This window comes from Typha latifolia, chromosome 4 (assembly GCF_019914945.1).
Source record: "Typha latifolia isolate L0001 chromosome 4, TyphaL0001v2, whole genome shotgun sequence".
Lineage (NCBI taxonomy): Eukaryota > Viridiplantae > Streptophyta > Magnoliopsida > Poales > Typhaceae > Typha > Typha latifolia.
The window spans coordinates 12,779,601-12,798,414 of record NC_133089.1 but is presented as its reverse complement, the minus strand read 5'-3'; the positions used below and the strand labels follow the sequence as shown (position 1 = coordinate 12,798,414).

Genomic DNA, 18,814 nt, shown 5'->3' with positions numbered 1-18,814 from the left:
TTTGTTCCCATGCTTACTGTTGGTCCAATGCGTGCTTGCATATGGAAGTCCGAAGGGGTCAGTGTAGATGTTAGTAATTGAAAATTCCTCTCTACATGTATATGGATACACAAGCTATCACTCAAATAGTTGAGCAATTATCCCGGATAGATAATCTCAGGAACTTTTCTTTACATGGTTAATAAATTTAAAATGCGTCTTTTTTTTAATGAAAAATCGGTAGACAAATCTCATTCAGAAAACACGATTACAATCAGATTTAATGAGATTTGTTCCGCATAGCTACACTTAATCTGAATGTATTTTATTTTTTATATCACATATTTTTAATAATAAAATGTACCTGCCACCGAGGACAAATAGGAACATTTAGTGTCAATCTCGGTGGTGGGCCCTACTCAATCTCCACAGGGAAACTGCATCTTCCAATCAGGTGGCGCCGAGAGCTATCTTCAAACTGAGTTCGTTGGGCCCACATGAGCATCTCATCATGATATTATCCCATCTTGATCAGACTCCACTTTCCGTATCCATGGTGAGAGATTTGGTTGGATAACTACTCCAACTAATCTACCTGTTTCAGTATTCCTACTTTCGTCTTTGTTCCAAACCAATACGACCGAATAAGATTTATCTGAACCCAATGCCTCATATTTTATAATAGAGTTCAATATATTATATATATATAAAAAATTTCAACGGAATAGCAACGTAAACGACTTCATTAGTTTTTCTTACATAAAATCTATAAATATAGTATACATAGTGAAACAAGTATGGATTCATAATTGGTAGATAGGATCCTTAGTTCCATATTATTTCTCCAATGCAAAGGAGATAAAATATAAAGAAAACACTAAATATAAAATGTTAAACTTATTAGTACTTTATATAAGAAACACATACAAATATTAGAAAAAAAAAAAGAATACGTAGAAAGTGAGAAGGATAAGGAGATTTAATTTATATTTATTACCTAAATTTGGATCTAATATTTTCTTAATTTATCTAATTATAATATAAATAAGCTTCTCTAGTTTATCTCTAATTTATTTAATTAATAAACAAATAGAAATTAAAGAATAATCTTCTCACCTTATATATTAATTTCTAATAGGTTTCTATATTTTTTTTGAAAAATATGAGGCGGTAACTCACGTATCCAATTTTATTTTCAGAAAATGCCCCCAATAAGGTACAAATGGGAATAAATCCCAACCACGAATTGAAAAGGAGAACAAAAGGTAATGCGACCTCGCTTATCCAAAATTCGATCAAAATTTGGAGCTTTTGACAAAATTAGCTCAATTCCCAAATTTATTTATCAATATAGATAGCTCCTATAAATTTATTATCAAAATGAGTCTATTTTGTTGTACTCCTATAAAAAATACTGGAACTCATAAAGCGTTTTAGGATAAAAAAAGCTACTAAGACAAATACTTTTTTAATAAAAGGTAAAATTTTAATTTAAATTGCTGAAATACTAATTTAAACTGATTTTTATAAATAAAATGCTGAAATATTAAACATTTCAAAGTGAGATAAAAACGCCAAACTGATGGGCAGTTATGCAAAAACGTTTTTGAGTTATGGCTACAATAAAATAATGACTCTTTTAATAATAATTTTGATGAGCAATCTATTTTGGTAAATAAAATTTAGAATAAAGCTAGTTTGATCAATCACTTCAAAATTAATAAATCTTCTATAATTAAGGCATAATTATATATAAAAAAGAAAAATCTTAATGAAAGAAAAGAAAGTATAATCCGCAACGTAATTAAATCTTTTTGACTAATATATATATATTTTTAACGTAATGTGGTCTTGAAACGAGAAATGGATAACGGGTGTAAAAAATGGCTAGGCGTTGGATTAATTTTATAAATTTTAAAAAGTTATTAAAGTATTTACCTATATATATATATATATATACTAGTGGATACGGATGTAGTGTTTCCACTGTTGGATCCGTTTTCGTGGCTACCACACGATCCCGCTCTCGCCTCTCAAAAATCTCGCCTCCACGGCGAATTGGCGTCTCACAACCTCCCTTCTCCTTCGAATCCCATGGCGACCGCCTCTCTCCTCAAATCCGTCTCCCTCCTCCGCTATCCATCCCAATCTCGACCTCCTCCATTGAGATTTAACCCTCTGCTCCCCAAGTTTCCCCTCCGTTTCCCCTCCCCTCCCATCCAAACCAATCGAGCCATCAGAATCTGCGCCGCCCAATCCAACCGTAACCGTAACCCTAGCCCTAGTCCTTCTTCTCCCAGTTTGGAGGGCCGCACGAGCCCTTTTGATCACCTCATCAGTTCGGTTCTTGAAGCCTTGAAGCCATGGAAGAAGCCCGCGATCGCTTTGTTGCTTATTGGAGCCCTCGTGATGGTTGATCCTTTTAGTGCCCTTGCTGCATCGGGTGGAAGAATGGGGGGAAGTGCTTTCTCTTCTTCTTCCTCTAGGTCGAGATCTTCTCATTCCTCTTCGTATTCTCCTTCTTATTCGCGGAGTTATTCCGCTCCTTTGACGGGGTCGTTTTATTCCGCGCCGTTCTATTCGGCTCCTCCGATCTTGTCCGTGTCTGGTACGATTTCTACTATGATAGGGATCGCAGGGTTTTTCTTGCTTTTTGCCGCTGTTTCAGATTGGTCTGCTGGTGGAAGTGTTCTCACGGAGACACAAAAGACGAGCGTAGTCAAGCTTCAGGTATGAGTAGCATATCTTTTATTAGAACCAATTCAATAATGGATGCAATTCAATTGAGTTCATTTGAAAGTGAATCCCATTGTTTGCAAAATAATGAAATTGAAATGAAATCCGTCTAATCTTGTTGTTTGTTTCAAGTTAGGAATTCATTTTATTATATGTTCATCAACTAGAATGTAACAAAATAAGGGTCAGGCAAATGAATTCCATTGAAATCGTTCTCAAATCATCGGATTTCATTACATATACTGAAATCCATCCAAATCCACTGAAAATCAAATGCACATTAGGAGAAGGAAAGCAATTCTAGAACTCCAATTTTTAATTCTGACTTTTGTTTTTAAAAGTTTCACTAGTTCCTCGGCCGGCTCTGATTTTCAGGTTGGCTTGTTGGGCATGGCTCGATCATTTCAAAGAGATCTTGATAAAATAGCTGAGAGTGCAGATACATCTACTCCACAGGGGTTGAATTATGTGTTGACAGGTAAAGCCGTATATTACAAGGTTAAGAAGTCCATTTCATATATTCATTGCAACAAATTTATCCTGCACAGTGAACACACGGAAAGAACCAGTTTTGTGGGTGCTCATGTCCGTATTTCTTCCATGGAAAATATATCATCTTCTTTCTAACTAGAATAAATAAAAATACTACACACTAAATTTTGTGTCTTATCTGTAGAATTCTTTCATACATGCGACCACTTTTCTGCCATCCATTTTGCCATTCTTTAGGTTTGCACAATAAGCTCTTCATCAGGCCCCTACTGACACTTGCTAACAGGTTTTCTCTTTGTTCTTCCAATTCTTTGACTATGCACTTCATATGAACTAAAGGGCATTCAAATCATGAATCTCCATAGCAAGGTTTAGCAGGCAACATATATAGCTTTGTGCCTGTTGTAGAGTTTTTAAATGACTTGGACTATTCTCTAGGATGAATTGGGTATAGCCTTACTATTATGCTAGATGAGTCCATTATGTACCATAAGAGGCATTGTGTTATAATTTGTAAAATGGCATTGTTTGACTAATTTCAGTTTGACTATTTTCAATTATGCTTGACTTCTGATTTATATTCTTCTAGTATGTCTTGTTCTACGTTAGTTACCTTCTAATTAGAGGGTGTAAACAAGCTGTGCTTGAGCGGGCTTGAAGTTGCTTAGGCTTGGCTGGAAATTAGTTTAGGCTCAACTCACTTGGTCTCAAGCCGAGCTCGAGCCGAATAAATTTGAGCCCTAGCCGAGCTTGAGCTAGAAATGAGGCAAGAAAACAGGAGGAAGAGAGGAAAGAGGAAGAAGAGGAGAGAGGTTAGTGTCGGCCTATACACTCTCATTGACATCGTTCTAATCCAAAGTGAGGGAGAAGAGAGGTGGAAGAATAATAAGGGATGAGAGGGTAAGAAATTGAGAAAGGGAAGGAGAAAGAGGAGTTACTGGGGGATGTATTGCTATGGTAGGGTTATATTTTGGTTTTTGGGGTGAAGAAGAGTGGAAACAAGATGAGGAGGGAGAATAATATAGGTTTGTCATAAGGCGAAAGAAAATGATAAATACAATAAGAAAAGATGTGAGTCAGAATTTGATTAAATGAGATGGAATGAGAGAGATGTGATAGGTCATAGAGAAAAGAGAAGGTAATAACATAAGATAAGTAACAAAATTTGAGGGCTGGTAAAATAATAGAGGAGAGAGAAGAAGATGGGATAAAAAAAAATATATAAGGACAAAGTATTAAAATAAAGATGACCGAAACAACTACTATAATTTATATATATATATATATATACATACATATATTAATAATTTTGAGCTTTTCGAGCCGGCAATTTTGTTTAGGTTTGGCTCATTTATATATGAGTCGAGCCTGAGTCAAGCTGTAGCCGAGCCGAGCTCGAGTTGCTCGATTTTTTTGATAGCCCTACTTATGATACATCTACAAGTGCCAATTCATTTTCTAATTCCTCAAGATGAAGTCTATTTTCTAATAACTGAAATTTATCTTCTGCTTCACTGTTTGTTTACTTCTCAAGTTCTCATTAAATTGTCCTTGGATTACTTAGTTGCCCTACATTCCTATCTTTCATGTTCCTTGAAATATCTCTTTTTCACTAGGTGAAGCTGGACTCTTTTCTTTGATTGAAGTTCTCTCTTTTTACTCTTAATCTAGATCATAAACAAAATGAATTCCGACAGAGAAATGAATAGAGCAAATCTTTTTGTCAAAAAAAAAAAAAATCCCTTTAGAGTAGTAAAAATTTGCTAAGAGAACTTGCAAACAAATTTTACACATGGATCCCAATTCTAGCTCGAAACCAGTTTGATGAACCCTGTGATATGCATGAAAGAAGGATACTTAAAATTCGGGTTGCAAAGTGTTTCATAAAACAATCTTGGTGGAAAAAAATGTGAGTGAAAGATCCCACTGGATCGAATTTGATCCATGAAGATAAGAAATAATGAGAATTCTTGATCTCTCTCAATAATACGAAGATTCAAGATTTGAATTGATGTCCTTCCATTGAATCCTCTGAAAGATATCATTTCAGTTGGAATTTAGTTATTCACAATATACGATGATCCCTGTTAAACATCCATGGTCAAATGGTTAAAGTGGGTTGGCTTTGATATGGATCGGGCAGTTTGGGTTGGGCCAGTTGAAACTCGACTGAAACTTATTGAAATGTTTTTTTTTTTATGATTTAGGCCTGATATAAATAGATCCGACTTGAGAAACATCAATAATTAATGTCCCCCGTTGCCTTTTTTTTTCAAGTTTTCAAGTTTTAGTTTTTATCTTTCACACACACTCTTTTCTCATCCTGCATACTTCATTGAGCTCGGCCAATAGCTGATCTAATGAGCTCTTCCTACTGCTTTGTATAGTAATTTACGAGCATAGAAATTCATTGATACATTTCAAAATTTATCATTTTTTTTAGATTTCAAACGTGAGTAATTTTTATTTTCTTATTTTTATTTACTTTTTCTAAATATTTAAAAATATTTTCTTGTATTTCTAAATAATATTTAGAATTTTTTGTAATAAAAGATAGTCTGATCCAAAACTTTGATTTTATGATATCCACATATAGAAGAACTATAGTAAAAGTGTAGTCCTAGTTGGCTATCTCATGGCATCCGACTCTAGATAGTTATTTGTGCTTTATATTTAGCTATATATTGTTTTTGCTAGTTCATTGGGATAAATGTTTTTGCTGTCTTCAAGTGTCCATAGTTTGTTAGTTCTTATATCCTTGATATTGTACGTAGTTTGACACTTCAACTTCTGTACTTTTAGAGACAGCATTGGCTTTGCTGCGCCATCCAGATTGCTGCATCTCTGCTTATTCGTCTGTAAGTGACTTCCCATTTTACTGGACACGTTTTTTTGAATGCATTTCATATTATTAAATTTTTTGTATGTAATCAGTATTTGAGATATTAATCTGTTGCGTTTATCTTGTGTAAGTAATCATGCATTGAGATGTCTACAACTCTACATTATACAAGCGTAAATTTATTCCTTATAAATACATGAATACATGGGCTTGTTAATGATAAATTGATAATGATGCCGTATATTGAAATTTGATATGTTGCAAGGTTTTTATACAAATCTTGTAAATACATGAGACTCTGTGACTTCTAAGGGTCCCAAAAAGAACAAAAAGACTTCTAAACTCATACAAGGAAAAATGAAATGCATTAGAAAAGGGCATTCTAATGCTAGAGGATCCTGCTGACGTAGGGTCTTTGGAGGGAAGATATAGGTAAGTTTATCCTCGTTGCTGAGGAGGTTGTTTCCATCTCAAGAATTCGTGACCTCTTGGAGACTTGGACATAAGGGGCAAGCTATACCACTTAATAAACACATTACTTGTACCTTGCTTTGGAGATTCAGCTGTTTTGAGAATTAGTTTGTTGAGGATAGTCAAACAGGACATGCAGATATGTTTCTTATCTTTAAACTCTTTGCTCCAAGTATCATGTTGTTGTCTTCAGCCTTTAGTATGCTCCTTACCATCAGATTTTGCTTAAATCCAAGGATGCTGAAATGAACATATCTGCTTGAATGCCCTGCTTCTTGATAATCTGTGAATTTTTCACATTTATTTTCTCGAAACATGGCAACATGAATTCAATGATACTATATTTCAATAAAGTCCAAACTTTAATCATATATGTTAAATGATTGTGAATTCATGTTTTCTTATCCTTCCAGCTTTCCTTTCTTTCTATTTAGTTTGTTGTGTAAAACCCATACTGTGTGACCTTAGTAGACCATTTGCCCTCAGCCATTATCATCTATTGACTCTAATATGTGTCTCCTTATAAAAATTCTGTTATACATGTTGCACTCAGAAATAGACTTTGTAGTTAAGCATCATATTGAGTCAAACTAGTATTCTTTTGTGCAAAATTTTAGAAAGATGTTCTGAACCTGCAAGAGAGTTGACCTTTGTCCTGAATGCAAAACAAATGTATTATTAGATGTTTCTAAGTGTTAAGGATCTTTTCTCTTAATATTTTATGTTGCTCTTAGCAATCATAACAGTAGAAGCTTGGAATGTTGATAGTTAATGTACGCTAAATTACCAAAGCTGGTATTGTGAATCTCTTTTCATGTTCTTGTGTGCCTAAGCCCATTTGATATAGCACTATCTCACTGAATGGCACATTGATAGGTGGATACAAAACGAAGTATAGAAGATGGTGAGAAGCGTTTCAATCAACTTTCGATTGAGGAGCGAGGCAAATTTGATGAAGAGACACTTGTGAATATGAACAGCATTAAAAGGCACAAAACGACCAACCAAAGATCAAGTGGCTTTAGCAATGAATATATTGTGGTAAGTAAAATTTTGGTGGATTGACTAATTTGCATCCCGCTATAGAAATTTCTCAATTTTTTGAAGCTTATAATTGATCCATGATGTTTGATTTGGATGATGCTGATTATCCAGATATTCTTGGTCTGTACTCTCTCTCTCTCTCTGTGTATATATATATATATATCCTAGTCCATATAATTTTCTTAGAACTCATGACAAATTTTGAGATATTTTGCAATTTTTTTGTGTTTTTGGAAACTTCACATCTCCCACAGCAATACTCGAGGTTTACTGTTACATGGCCCATGTTACAAGAACCTAGGTGCTTATAAAAGTGTAAAATGGAAGGTTACATACATAGCTAAGTTCCATTTTATGCATTTTACTTTTGAAAGTAGTCAGAAAATTTGATATTGCTATACTACATGATTATATGTTTCCATTTGTTGACCTAGCTTGAACAACAACCCAGCCTTTCCTATCCCAGATTCTCAAAGCATGTCTGGAGCTTTTTGAAGCATTATATGTTGATCCAAGATTAATTGAAATTGTTCTTTATGTAAAATGTCAAATAGCTTGAGATCACAACTGCTGAGCCAATTTTTTGCTGATTCAAATTTAATGTGATTGTAGTAAGTCATCTTTAACATCTGAGATCTTAGATTGAACTTCCATGATCCCTCCATGCACTTTCAGATAACAATCCTGGTCGCTGCTGAGGGTGTACATAAGCTACCCACTATCAATAGCAGTTCAGACTTGAAGGTGGCACTACAAAAGCTTGGATCCATACCTTCCAGCAAAACTCTGGTATTTCTTGTGCCTTATAATTTCTATATTACCTTGTAACAGACGTCGAAAAGAAGAAAACTCCTCCATTTAGAATCCTAGTGCTTATATTTTTTGTGGCGAAAACTTTCTTTGCAGGCTGTTGAGGTCTTGTGGACTCCTCAAAATGAGAACGACACACTATCGGAGCGGGAGCTCCTTGAAGACTATTCACTTTTGAGGCCCCTGTAGTATCACACATCAAGTAACAACTTGGTAACAAGTGAGTCAGTTATGAGTTATGGTCTGGTATTATAATTGTAAATGAGTAAGTGCATATGTAAGCTCTCTGGTATGTTAATCCTCCGGTTGGAGGTTTCACAAAAATGTTGTTTATTTATAGCTTCATGTCTTTAACCACAGTATTTTGGTTGTCACCAACATTTGGCTATGGGGTTCTGCAATTTTGATCCATGCTCAATTCCAACAAGTTTCGTTGCCTTCCTTTTTTTGTAACTATTTTACGATATCAGGTATTCAAACCCAATTTGGCACATTGCTTGATCCTACCCACCTGTGTTAGAAGTTTTTGACTGGTCTAAATCTGCACAGGAAACAATGTACCCGCTTTTGATGAGGTACAAAATCACTTATTTGATTAGTTGAGTTTTGGTTCACGTGAATGTCTTCCAAGATAGTATGTATATGTCTGTAAAAATAAGACAGTACGTACATGTCTGTCAAAAAATGACAATTTAGCTATGTGTGCCAATTGTTTAATTTGCTATCTGTACCAAAAATCGAGTTAGTGATTTTTCTTGAATAATTTGTTATCTGAATAAATAATTCTCTTTTGTATGCGGAATAGAAGTCACTCTCTTAAACAAGTTTGTAACTCGCTTATTTGAATAATAATGTTTAGTTGTTCAGTCATACAACTGGCAATGGATAGCATGAAGAGTCAGAAACCATAATAGGGTATGTAATGCTGCTTCTAAAGAGATGTCAAATATGTTTACTTATTAATGATGGGGGTATTTGCATAATTTTTTTTTTTTCAAATAGCAAACATAGATCATTATGCGTACTCTTGTGTACATTATACATATTTTATTATAAAATAAATGTGTTTAGTATAAAAAAAAACAATTGCATTGGGTTTTAAGAACCCAATCTTATTATTAATAAAATTTAAGATTTTTTTTTTTGTTTATGCAAATAGCCTTTAATGATCAGATAAGCTTGACTGAATGGGATAGTGGGTAGCCTAGACTTATACCATTACAACCTTTTTTTTCTTTTTCTTTTTTCTTTCAAGGGAAATAAATTTTTTTTTCCTCATCCCCATCCCACGCCTCAAAACGACCTTATGACTGACAGGAGAGCCCAACAATAGCGTATTCTGAATATTATTTATGAATGGCAGATATTATATTATACATATATAATATGAACAGCAATATTTGTACCTAAATAGTTGAGCTTAAAAATTGTATACCTGGACGACCACGTCGACGCCACGCATGGGATAAGTTAATCTTTTAGCCGGCGGGAGATTATTTGGTGCTGCGTATATAAAATCGACGAACTATTCATTGGTTTACACACAAGAAATTTATAGCCATAAGCACCAAATCGATGAAGTATTCATTGGTTTACGCAAAAAAAATTTATAGCTACTTACATAATTATAAAAATTATAATTATACCTCTGTGTATTTTAACTATACTCCTCACTATTTTGCTATTTATTCGTGAAAAAAAGAGACTCCAATAAAATATTATTAGTTTTGGAGTAGATAATTTGCAACTCACCTATTTCGAAACCTTTTTGATATGCATACTAATCTTGCGCAGCCTTTTTTTATTTATTTATTTATCTCCTTCCAACACGGTAGTGAGGAGGAGGAGCCGTGGAGATCCCGGTTCCTTTACAACTACATGTGTATATCTTATCGATCTTTCTGTCTATTTATCCGACGTTCTTATCCACAAAGAAGTGGGATAACTCTTCTCCCATTCCTCTCCGAACCTCCCAAAGTCCTACACCTCGAATAAGCCAACGATGCTCCGGATACTCGCAAAGCAACAACCATGGAGGAGACGCCTCCAACCGCATCAGACCCGATTGGCCTTCTCCTCCGCTGTCCTCCCCGACGGCATCGATCGGAATTCCGAGTCCTTCGCGCGCAACTCTGCCGCCGTCGACGATCTCATCTCCAATCTCCACTCCCAGATTCAAAAGGTCCGCCCCACTCCTCTTCGAACTGGATTTTCTTTTTCTTTTTTTTGTGTGGAAAACTAGACATTTGTGTAATCGTTGCTTCGACAGGTTCTTGGCGGCGGAGGTGCTGAAGCAGTGAAGCGGAATAGGAGTCGCAACAAGCTCCTCCCGAGGGACCGGATCGATCGCTTGGTTGATCCTGGATCGTCGTTTCTTGAGCTTTCTCAGGTTTGTTAATGTTAGAATTTAAATATCGGCGATGATTGGTTTGGGTTCACTTCTGTTGGATTTCGTAAAAATTGATGATTAATGACATAAATGGATATCTATTAGAGTGAATTTTGCTGTTTTTGTAGTTTTTTGTGCTATTCCTTTCTTCTTATTCGTTTAATATTTTGTTTCGCCATCTTCTAACTTGCAGGGAGCCTGAAATTGTAAATGTGTAGTTTCACTTCATTGGTCTCCTTGCTTGTTAGTGCAAAAAACATAGTAACAAGCTAGATAGGTGCAGGTTAATTATACTTACTATTCATTTGGGTTTTGTTCTTCTCTCTGGAGATTAGTTGTGGGCTGATTAAACTATTGATTTGCACATGAAGCATATTATTATCTCTTTGTGGAGTTCTCCACTTGGTATAAATTTGGATGTGTTGAGGGATAGCAGGACATTCATTGCAAGATAGGATTTTTTAGAAGAGATGCAACAGATTACTTATTGAAGAAGAAGTGCAAAAAAAGACTGTCCCTAAACTGTCTATTAGGGCTTCAGTTAATGAACTGTCCCCTAAACCATTCTTGTGGAATTTGTCTTAACAAAGTAACAGGCTTGTTTAAAGAGATGGGAAAAGCTCAATACTGAAAAGTCCAACAAGTGTGCAAAGTGGGAATGCATATCCAATGCAAGGACACTTCCAGTAAGACATTATCGTCTAGGTAATACTGATAGCGGTAAGCTGCTACTTCAGGCAACTATGTAATAGGCTGAATAGTAGCGGACTGCTTATTAGCTTAGGCACTTCTTAACTTGTTGATCTATATGAGCATGCATTCAAACTTAATTTATCTTTGAATTGTCTAATGATTTACATCAATAATATGAGTTGTATTTTTCTATTGTATCTACAGCTTATTATTTTGAAGCCATGTTAGATCACAAAATTACCATGAGTTTATAACATTTAACATATTCATACTTATCTACTGCATGCTCATTTGATTGTACCTATTATTTTTGGTCCTATTCTACCGAAGGGATTTAGTTTAATTTTTAGCCTCTGTTATATATTCTTAAATTTCACTGCTGATGCAACTAGGTTATAATCTTTGCCTCCTCTGATCCTAATTAGTTTTAAGCCATGAAGCTTGCAGGTTATGACCTTTATGAGGAATCATTACCATCTGGTGGAATTATTACTGGAATAGGTCCTGTACATGGACGGCTGTGTATGTTTGTCGCCAATGACCCCACCACAAAAGGAGGCACATATTATCCTATCACTGTCAAGAAGCATCTGAGGGCACAAGAAATTGCTTCTCAATGCAAATTGCCTTGTATATATCTTGTTGATAGTGGAGGTGCTAATCTTCCAAGACAGGCTGAAGTATTTCCTGACAGAGATAACTTTGGTAGAATATTCTATAACCAAGCAAAAATGTCTGCGGAGGGCATTCCTCAGATTGCATTGGTTTTAGGTTCTTGTACTGCTGGTGGTGCCTACATACCGGCAATGGCTGATGAAAGTGTTATGGTCAAGGGCAATGGCACAATATTTTTAGCTGGTCCTCCCCTTGTAAAGGTTAGTGTTTGGTGTCAGTTTTCATTCATGTTTTGGCAGCACTTATGCAACTTTGACTAAATTCTTTAAGGAAACTTCGAACATCTTTTAAAATCTGGGCTAGTTTTGAAGCAAATTTGTAGGCTGCTACAGGAGAGGAGGTATCTGCTGAGGATTTGGGAGGGGCTTCCATGCATTGTAAGATATCAGGGGTATCTGATTATTATGCAGAAGGTATGTTTGGTTAATTTCCATACAATTGAAAAGTGCATTAGCTTTACATTGGATGCCGACTTTCTCCAATTTATGCTCATTTATGTTTGATTGCTGTTGCTTGTCACTCAATTATTTTCAAGATTGAGCACCTAATACCCATAGAAACACATAAATGTAACTCTGTAAGCTGTTCTTAATAGTTAGAATAACATCTAAAATGCTTGTCTTGACTTATAATGCTCTTCTTAATTGTTACTTCAGAACAATTTTGGCATCAATTATTCTTAGATTCAAGAATCATCGACTCTGGAATAAACAATGGGTATTCTTATTTTTGGTTTGTCTCTGGTTAATACCTCCATTTTATAGTTTCATTAGTGAAGGCTTTGGAAGTCTAAACTTCCAGATGTGCATATACCAAGGATTCGAGTTTCAGCCGATCCCGAGTGGGATTTGCCGAAATGGATCGGGATCGGCTACTCGGTTTCGGCCTGCAGCAGGCGGCTGCAGTAGGCAGCTGTCTGCTGACAGCAGTAGCTGTCAGCTGTCAGCAGTAGCTAGAGAGAGAGGGAGAGAGAGAGAAAAAAAGGAAGGGAGAGTGAGGGAGAGTGAGGGAGAGAAAGGGAGAGAGAGAGGGAAAAAGAAAGAGAGAGTGAGAGAGAGAGGGAAAGATTTAAAAAAAAAAGAGGGTATGAGAGAGAGAGAGAGGGAAAAAGGGAGAGAGAGTGAGGGAGAGGGAAAGATTAAAAAAAAAGGTATGAGAGAGAGGAAAAAAGGAAGAGAGAGTGAGAAGGGTATGAGAGAGAGGAAAAAAGGAAGAGAGAGTGAGGGAGAGGGAAAGATTAAAAAAAAGGGTGAGAAAGAGAGAGAAAGAAAAAGATAGAAAAAAAGAGTGTGGGAGAGTGAATACTTTAGACTAACAGTTAGAGGGATAGAAAAGAAGAGAGAGAGAAAAAGAGATTTTTACTTTTTAGGCTTTATATGTGAGTAATTATTATTTCTTATTTTCTTATAATTTTTTCTAAATTTTTAGAAATTTCTCAACATTTTTAATAATATTTAGAATTTTATTTAATTAAAATACTCTGATCCGATACAGACGGCCGATACGGCCGATACGGCCGATACGTATCGTTTTTTCGGACGGCTGATCCCGATCCCGATTCCGATTTTTAGAACCTTGGCATATACATGTATATACCATTATTCTAAAATATTAAGTTGTTAGGGAATAATAGTTTAAATTTTTTATATTCTAACAACCCCTCACATTGGGCTTTAGACATTTTAATAGCCCTAGAAGCGGATTTAGAGTATGTTGGTTGAGGTTAACTTTATATTTTAAATGATAGATAGCTCTGGTGAGATTTAAATAGAATACCTCTTACTCTTATGCCATGATAATTCACAAATTACTCTAAAACCTTATGTTGTTAGAAAATGGTATATATAAATTATAGAATTATATATATATATATATACATATATAGATGGAAAAGATTGAAAGAGGAAAGAGAGTTATGAGACATGACACAAATGCATATAACATAAAGTACCAAGCTAATGCCTAGGGTAATATTGATGAGGATGTTTCCAACTTACTTGTGGCATTTACAGTGACATCAACAAATATTTCTTACAATCACATTAACAGTCCAGTAATCCTGTTGGCTTGGTCGAGAGTCAAGACCTTATGCTTCCCATATATTTCTTTTTTTATTCACTGTTCTCCAGAGGATTCTCATATACTACGTATTATGTAGACTTTACTGAAATGCTCTACCATTCTAGATGACATATTGTTGTGTTTTTCCGTGCTCTATTATCTTATATTTTTTTTCCTTGCACTATTATAATGGGCATATGGCTACATATGTTGGCTATAACTATTTACTTTTCCCAATTTTTCAGCTGCTAACTGGTACTAAACACTAGCTCTTTGTTTCCTTTTCTTCCATACTGCTCTCATCCATATTACATTTCTGTCCCCTCCCAACGTTCTTTATTTCTTGAAAGGGAAAAAAAAATATTGTACTTTTGTATTCCTGATAATATATTTTGTTGCAAATTTGATGTAGATGAACTCCATGGCCTAGTAATAGGGAGAAACATTGTCAAGAACCTACACATGGCTGGAAAAGGAGCACATAGTTCACCAAGTATTTCTTTTGATTACAGAGAACCATTATATGATATAAAGGAACTTCGCTCAATTGCACCAAATGATCAGAAGCAGCCAGTTGACATTCGATCAGTAATTGCTCGTATTGTAGATGGCAGTGAATTTGATGAATTCAAGAAGTTATATGGAACTGTAAGAGTTTTTATATCCTGGACCATGATATCTTTTATCTACAAAATTGTGGATTAACTTTAAGAAGTTATATGGAATTTGATGAATTCAAGAAGTTATATGGAACTGTAAGAGTTTTTATATCCTGGACCATGATATCTTTTATCTACAAAATTGTGGATTAACTTTATGTGTACATAGACACTTGTAACAGGTTTTGCAAGGATCTGTGGACAACCAGTTGGTATAATAGGAAACAATGGCATATTATTCACTGAATCTGCTCTAAAAGGTTCCCACTTCATTCAATTATGTGACCAGCGAAATATCCCTTTGATATTCCTTCAAAATATCACTGGATTTATGGTATGATTTTGGGCTTATCTTTCTTGTCAGAATTTTATTAATTGATTATGCATCTATACACATGCAGAGTATCACAAGGTTAATCTAGTAACTGGACAAATCTTTTACTTGTTGGAGGCCAAGTCTGATGTATATGTTTGGTATTGGTGCTAACTGCATAGTACATTTCATCATTCATTAACTTTGCCAACCAAATGGTTATCACATACAGAGAATTCATTTATACATAAATAGAAAGTATAAAGAGCCACCATCATATAATCTTGCGTTTGCTTTTACTTATATCTTAGTAGATAACTGGATATCGCTTTGAATAAGCGTGACACTTCACATGAAACAAAAGTAGCCTATGAACAAACACCCACAAAATGTCCTTGCAATAACAGCAACCCTAAACAACCAACCCATAAAAGAAACCCAGGAACTAGCACACAACCAAACTGTTCCACCTACACCCATCCAGAATTGTTTGTTAGAATTTTACGTTAGTTTCTGGGTTTTAAGAATTTATTAGACTTCTTTTCTTTGGTGAGACTTTAAAGTAGCAGACATTGGTCGCCCTGTCAAAACCAGATGTAAGATGATTTGACAAGACAGTTATCATGTTTAGTTGGCTAATTTTCTTTAAATAGACAAACCATACATTGTGATTGAAATTTAAAAGAATTGGAAAAATTGGTTAAAACATATTATCAAGGAAAATTCTGTTAGATTTTAAATAGACAGTTACCTCCCAGTGTAATTGAATACACTCATTCTATCTAGTGCAGTTGTGTTGTACATGCTGGCTTGAATGACCAGCTTGATTGGTGCAGGCCGAGAGTAGTCCTTATTTGCTGAGATCCTGATTTAGTCATACAACATTGTGAGATACCATGCAAATGATGATATGTCAGATATTAGAGTCTTCTTGCCTGTCTTTGGGCTTTTATGCTCAGCAACTAATCTTTGTTCATCCAAATCTTCCATAGCCATCAGGATCAAAGATGCAAAGGCAAAATAGCATGCCTCATACCATACAGCTCATTTTTATTACCCAAATTATACAATTCTGGAACACCTTACCTTGTCCATTTCAGACTTAGATGGGTTTTCCTAAGAAAATCAAATCCTCAGTTTTTGGTATCTTGTTTTATTGTTGTCGTAAACAGTGTATGTTTTTGTCACATAGTATTGTATATGCAGGATACTCCATTTAATTTTGGTTGAAGTTTAGAATTATGTCATTTGGATATACATAACATTTGCTTATCAAAGTGGATGTATAACTTATTTTGATTTTACCTGCTATTTGATTAAATGGATGGACCATATTTTTGCTCATCGATGATAAATTGTTTAATAGGTTGGGTCAAAATCTGAAGCCAGTGGTATTGCAAAAGCTGGAGCTAAAATGGTTATGGCAGTTTCCTGTTCAAAGGTCAGACTTCCTACCAGTTTTTCTTCTGTAAATGCATCTCGGAAGGCATTCTTTTTGCTCCATGCTTATACCTGAATGGACACATTTTAAGGAACACCGGAAGAGTTCTCAAACTAGCACTCGACTATTTGATGATACTCAATTTAGCTCATGGTTGTTACATTTGACATTACTTATTGCTTGTCTGTACCGTTATTATTCTTGTGCATAAAATTGACAATACCACTTCTGAATCTGTAAACAGACTGAAAAGTTAGTCATTAAATGAGAGGAGTAATGTGAATATTCCCTCTTGAGAAAGTAAAATTACTTTGTTTAAAACTTTAAATAGTTCGTTGCTGCTCTCACTTGTCACTAGATTATGCCCTGATAAATTTTGCTAATCAGAAACTGGTCTTCACTTTTTTTAGGTTCCAAAAGTAACAATCATTGTTGGTGGAAGTTTTGGAGCTGGGAATTATGGAATGTGTGGACGTGCATACAGTCCTAATTTCTTGTTTCTCTGGCCTACTGCTAAGATATCCGTAATGGGTGGCATTCAGGTAACAGATGATTAATTCACATACTGCTGAGATTCGTCTTCATTAAAAAGCATGCCAATTTCGAAAAAATTTCTTCTCTACTGGCATCGGCACGATTATTTTGTAACCATATATCAGTGGAATTTAATTATTTAAGATTTAGCTCCAAAATGCTGATACAAAATTCTACCTTAAGGTCTCGTTGTATATGGTTGATATCATAAGTCAACGAAACAATGATCATTCTGAGATATTAGATCTTTACTAGAAGTATGATGCTCTTTCCAAGGATATAATGTAACGTAATGAGGCATTCTCTTCTTCTATGGTAATAAATGAAGGTCAAGTAGTTTGTGCTGGTGTTACACTCATATCTATTAACAGAAATAATATTAGCTTGTTGAGATGCTTGCCACTGGATTTACTGAGCCAGATCTGACCTGTAAAACAGAAGTTCTAGAAGGAGACTTACATTTATATAGACATGAGAAGAACACCCAGTTTCTTTCCTCAAAATTCTGAACTTTATTTCCTTCACAGGCTGCAGGTGTTCTTGCCCAGATAGAGAGGAACAACAAGAAAAGGCAGGGAGTTGAGGTACTGCTCTGACTTCTTTATTTTAATGAAGTCAACAAATAGCACAAAATATTCAAGATATTATATTAGACCGGATTAGATGGTCTGGCACAGAATTTGGATTCAGAGACTCTCAGAATGAACTTCTTGATGTGGGCTAATGGGCTTTATTCATTAGAAATCACAACTTCATCAGTTCTCTTCCTTTCTAGACTTATGTAGTTTAAATTGCTGCGGTGAATCACATGCACCAACCTTTATTTCTTGCAGTGGACCAAAGATGAAGAGGAAAGCTTCAAAGGTCGAGTTGTGGAAGCCTATGAGAGAGAAGGAAGTCCATATTACTCGACTGCGAGGCTCTGGGATGACGGAATTATAGACCCTGCAGACACAAGGAAAGTTCTGAGCCTTTGTCTTTCCGCTTCTGCTAAGCCAATCCCAGAAGACACAAAATATGGTGTCTTCAGGATGTAACTGTAATAAATTATTTCTTCACAAGACAATTTTAGTCAATAAATAAATAAAGTTAGATGGAAGCCTGAAAGGCAGCCATTATCAGATATTCTTGTGATCTTGTAGGAACTTTGAGATATAATTCATCATGTCATAAGTATATAGTATAAATGGTACAGTGATATTTAAACAGTAAAACTTAGTTGTGAAGTAGTGGATAAGACTACCAGTTTTGTATGACAGATTCCAGTGTTTGAATGCGTTCATCGCTTAAAATATACACTAAGGCATCGATAGGTTCATGCATAGAATTTTTTAAAGATAATTTTATACACATCTCTTAAATGTAAATTATGTACACATCTATTCATATTCTATTATTTAGTTGTAAAATATAATAATTATTTTGAATAAATTTATGTAAGAATTTGTTTTTGATTACTAACTATGAATAAGTATGTTAATTATATTAAAAATCTTATTTAGAAAATGTGCATAATTTTATTATACCTTTTATCTGTGATAAAATTTATATTTAATTTATCGTGTAACTTACCTTATATAAAATTTAATTAAAATACATATAAGTAAATATTTAGTTATAAAATATTCATGAATAAATATCCCTTACGAACTGTCACATAAAAACAAGCACTTTT

General features: G+C 34.9%; 2 protein-coding genes across 2 annotated transcripts; both read left to right on the top strand.

The window, feature by feature from the left end:
- The first annotated feature begins 1,970 nt into the window (after positions 1–1,970).
- On the top strand, positions 1,971–8,801 carry LOC140787636 (FLUCTUATING-LIGHT-ACCLIMATION protein 1, chloroplastic). Its single transcript, XM_073136665.1, has 6 exons — positions 1,971–2,709; positions 3,091–3,193; positions 6,010–6,065; positions 7,397–7,561; positions 8,240–8,353; positions 8,471–8,801. Exons 1-6 carry the CDS (start codon positions 2,074–2,076, stop codon positions 8,561–8,563), a joined length of 1,167 nt encoding a protein of 388 aa, XP_072992766.1. The 5' UTR covers positions 1,971–2,073; the 3' UTR covers positions 8,564–8,801.
- Positions 8,802–10,207: 1,406 nt separating this feature from the next.
- Positions 10,208–18,262, top strand: LOC140787318 (methylcrotonoyl-CoA carboxylase beta chain, mitochondrial). The gene is made up of 10 exons (XM_073136178.1): positions 10,208–10,556; positions 10,644–10,763; positions 11,897–12,331; positions 12,454–12,544; positions 14,605–14,840; positions 15,021–15,185; positions 16,531–16,605; positions 17,016–17,147; positions 17,667–17,723; positions 17,973–18,262. The coding sequence occupies exons 1-10, from the start codon at positions 10,377–10,379 to the stop codon at positions 18,174–18,176; spliced, it is 1,695 nt and encodes a 564-aa protein (XP_072992279.1). The 5' UTR covers positions 10,208–10,376; the 3' UTR covers positions 18,177–18,262.
- Positions 18,263–18,814: the final 552 nt, after the last annotated feature.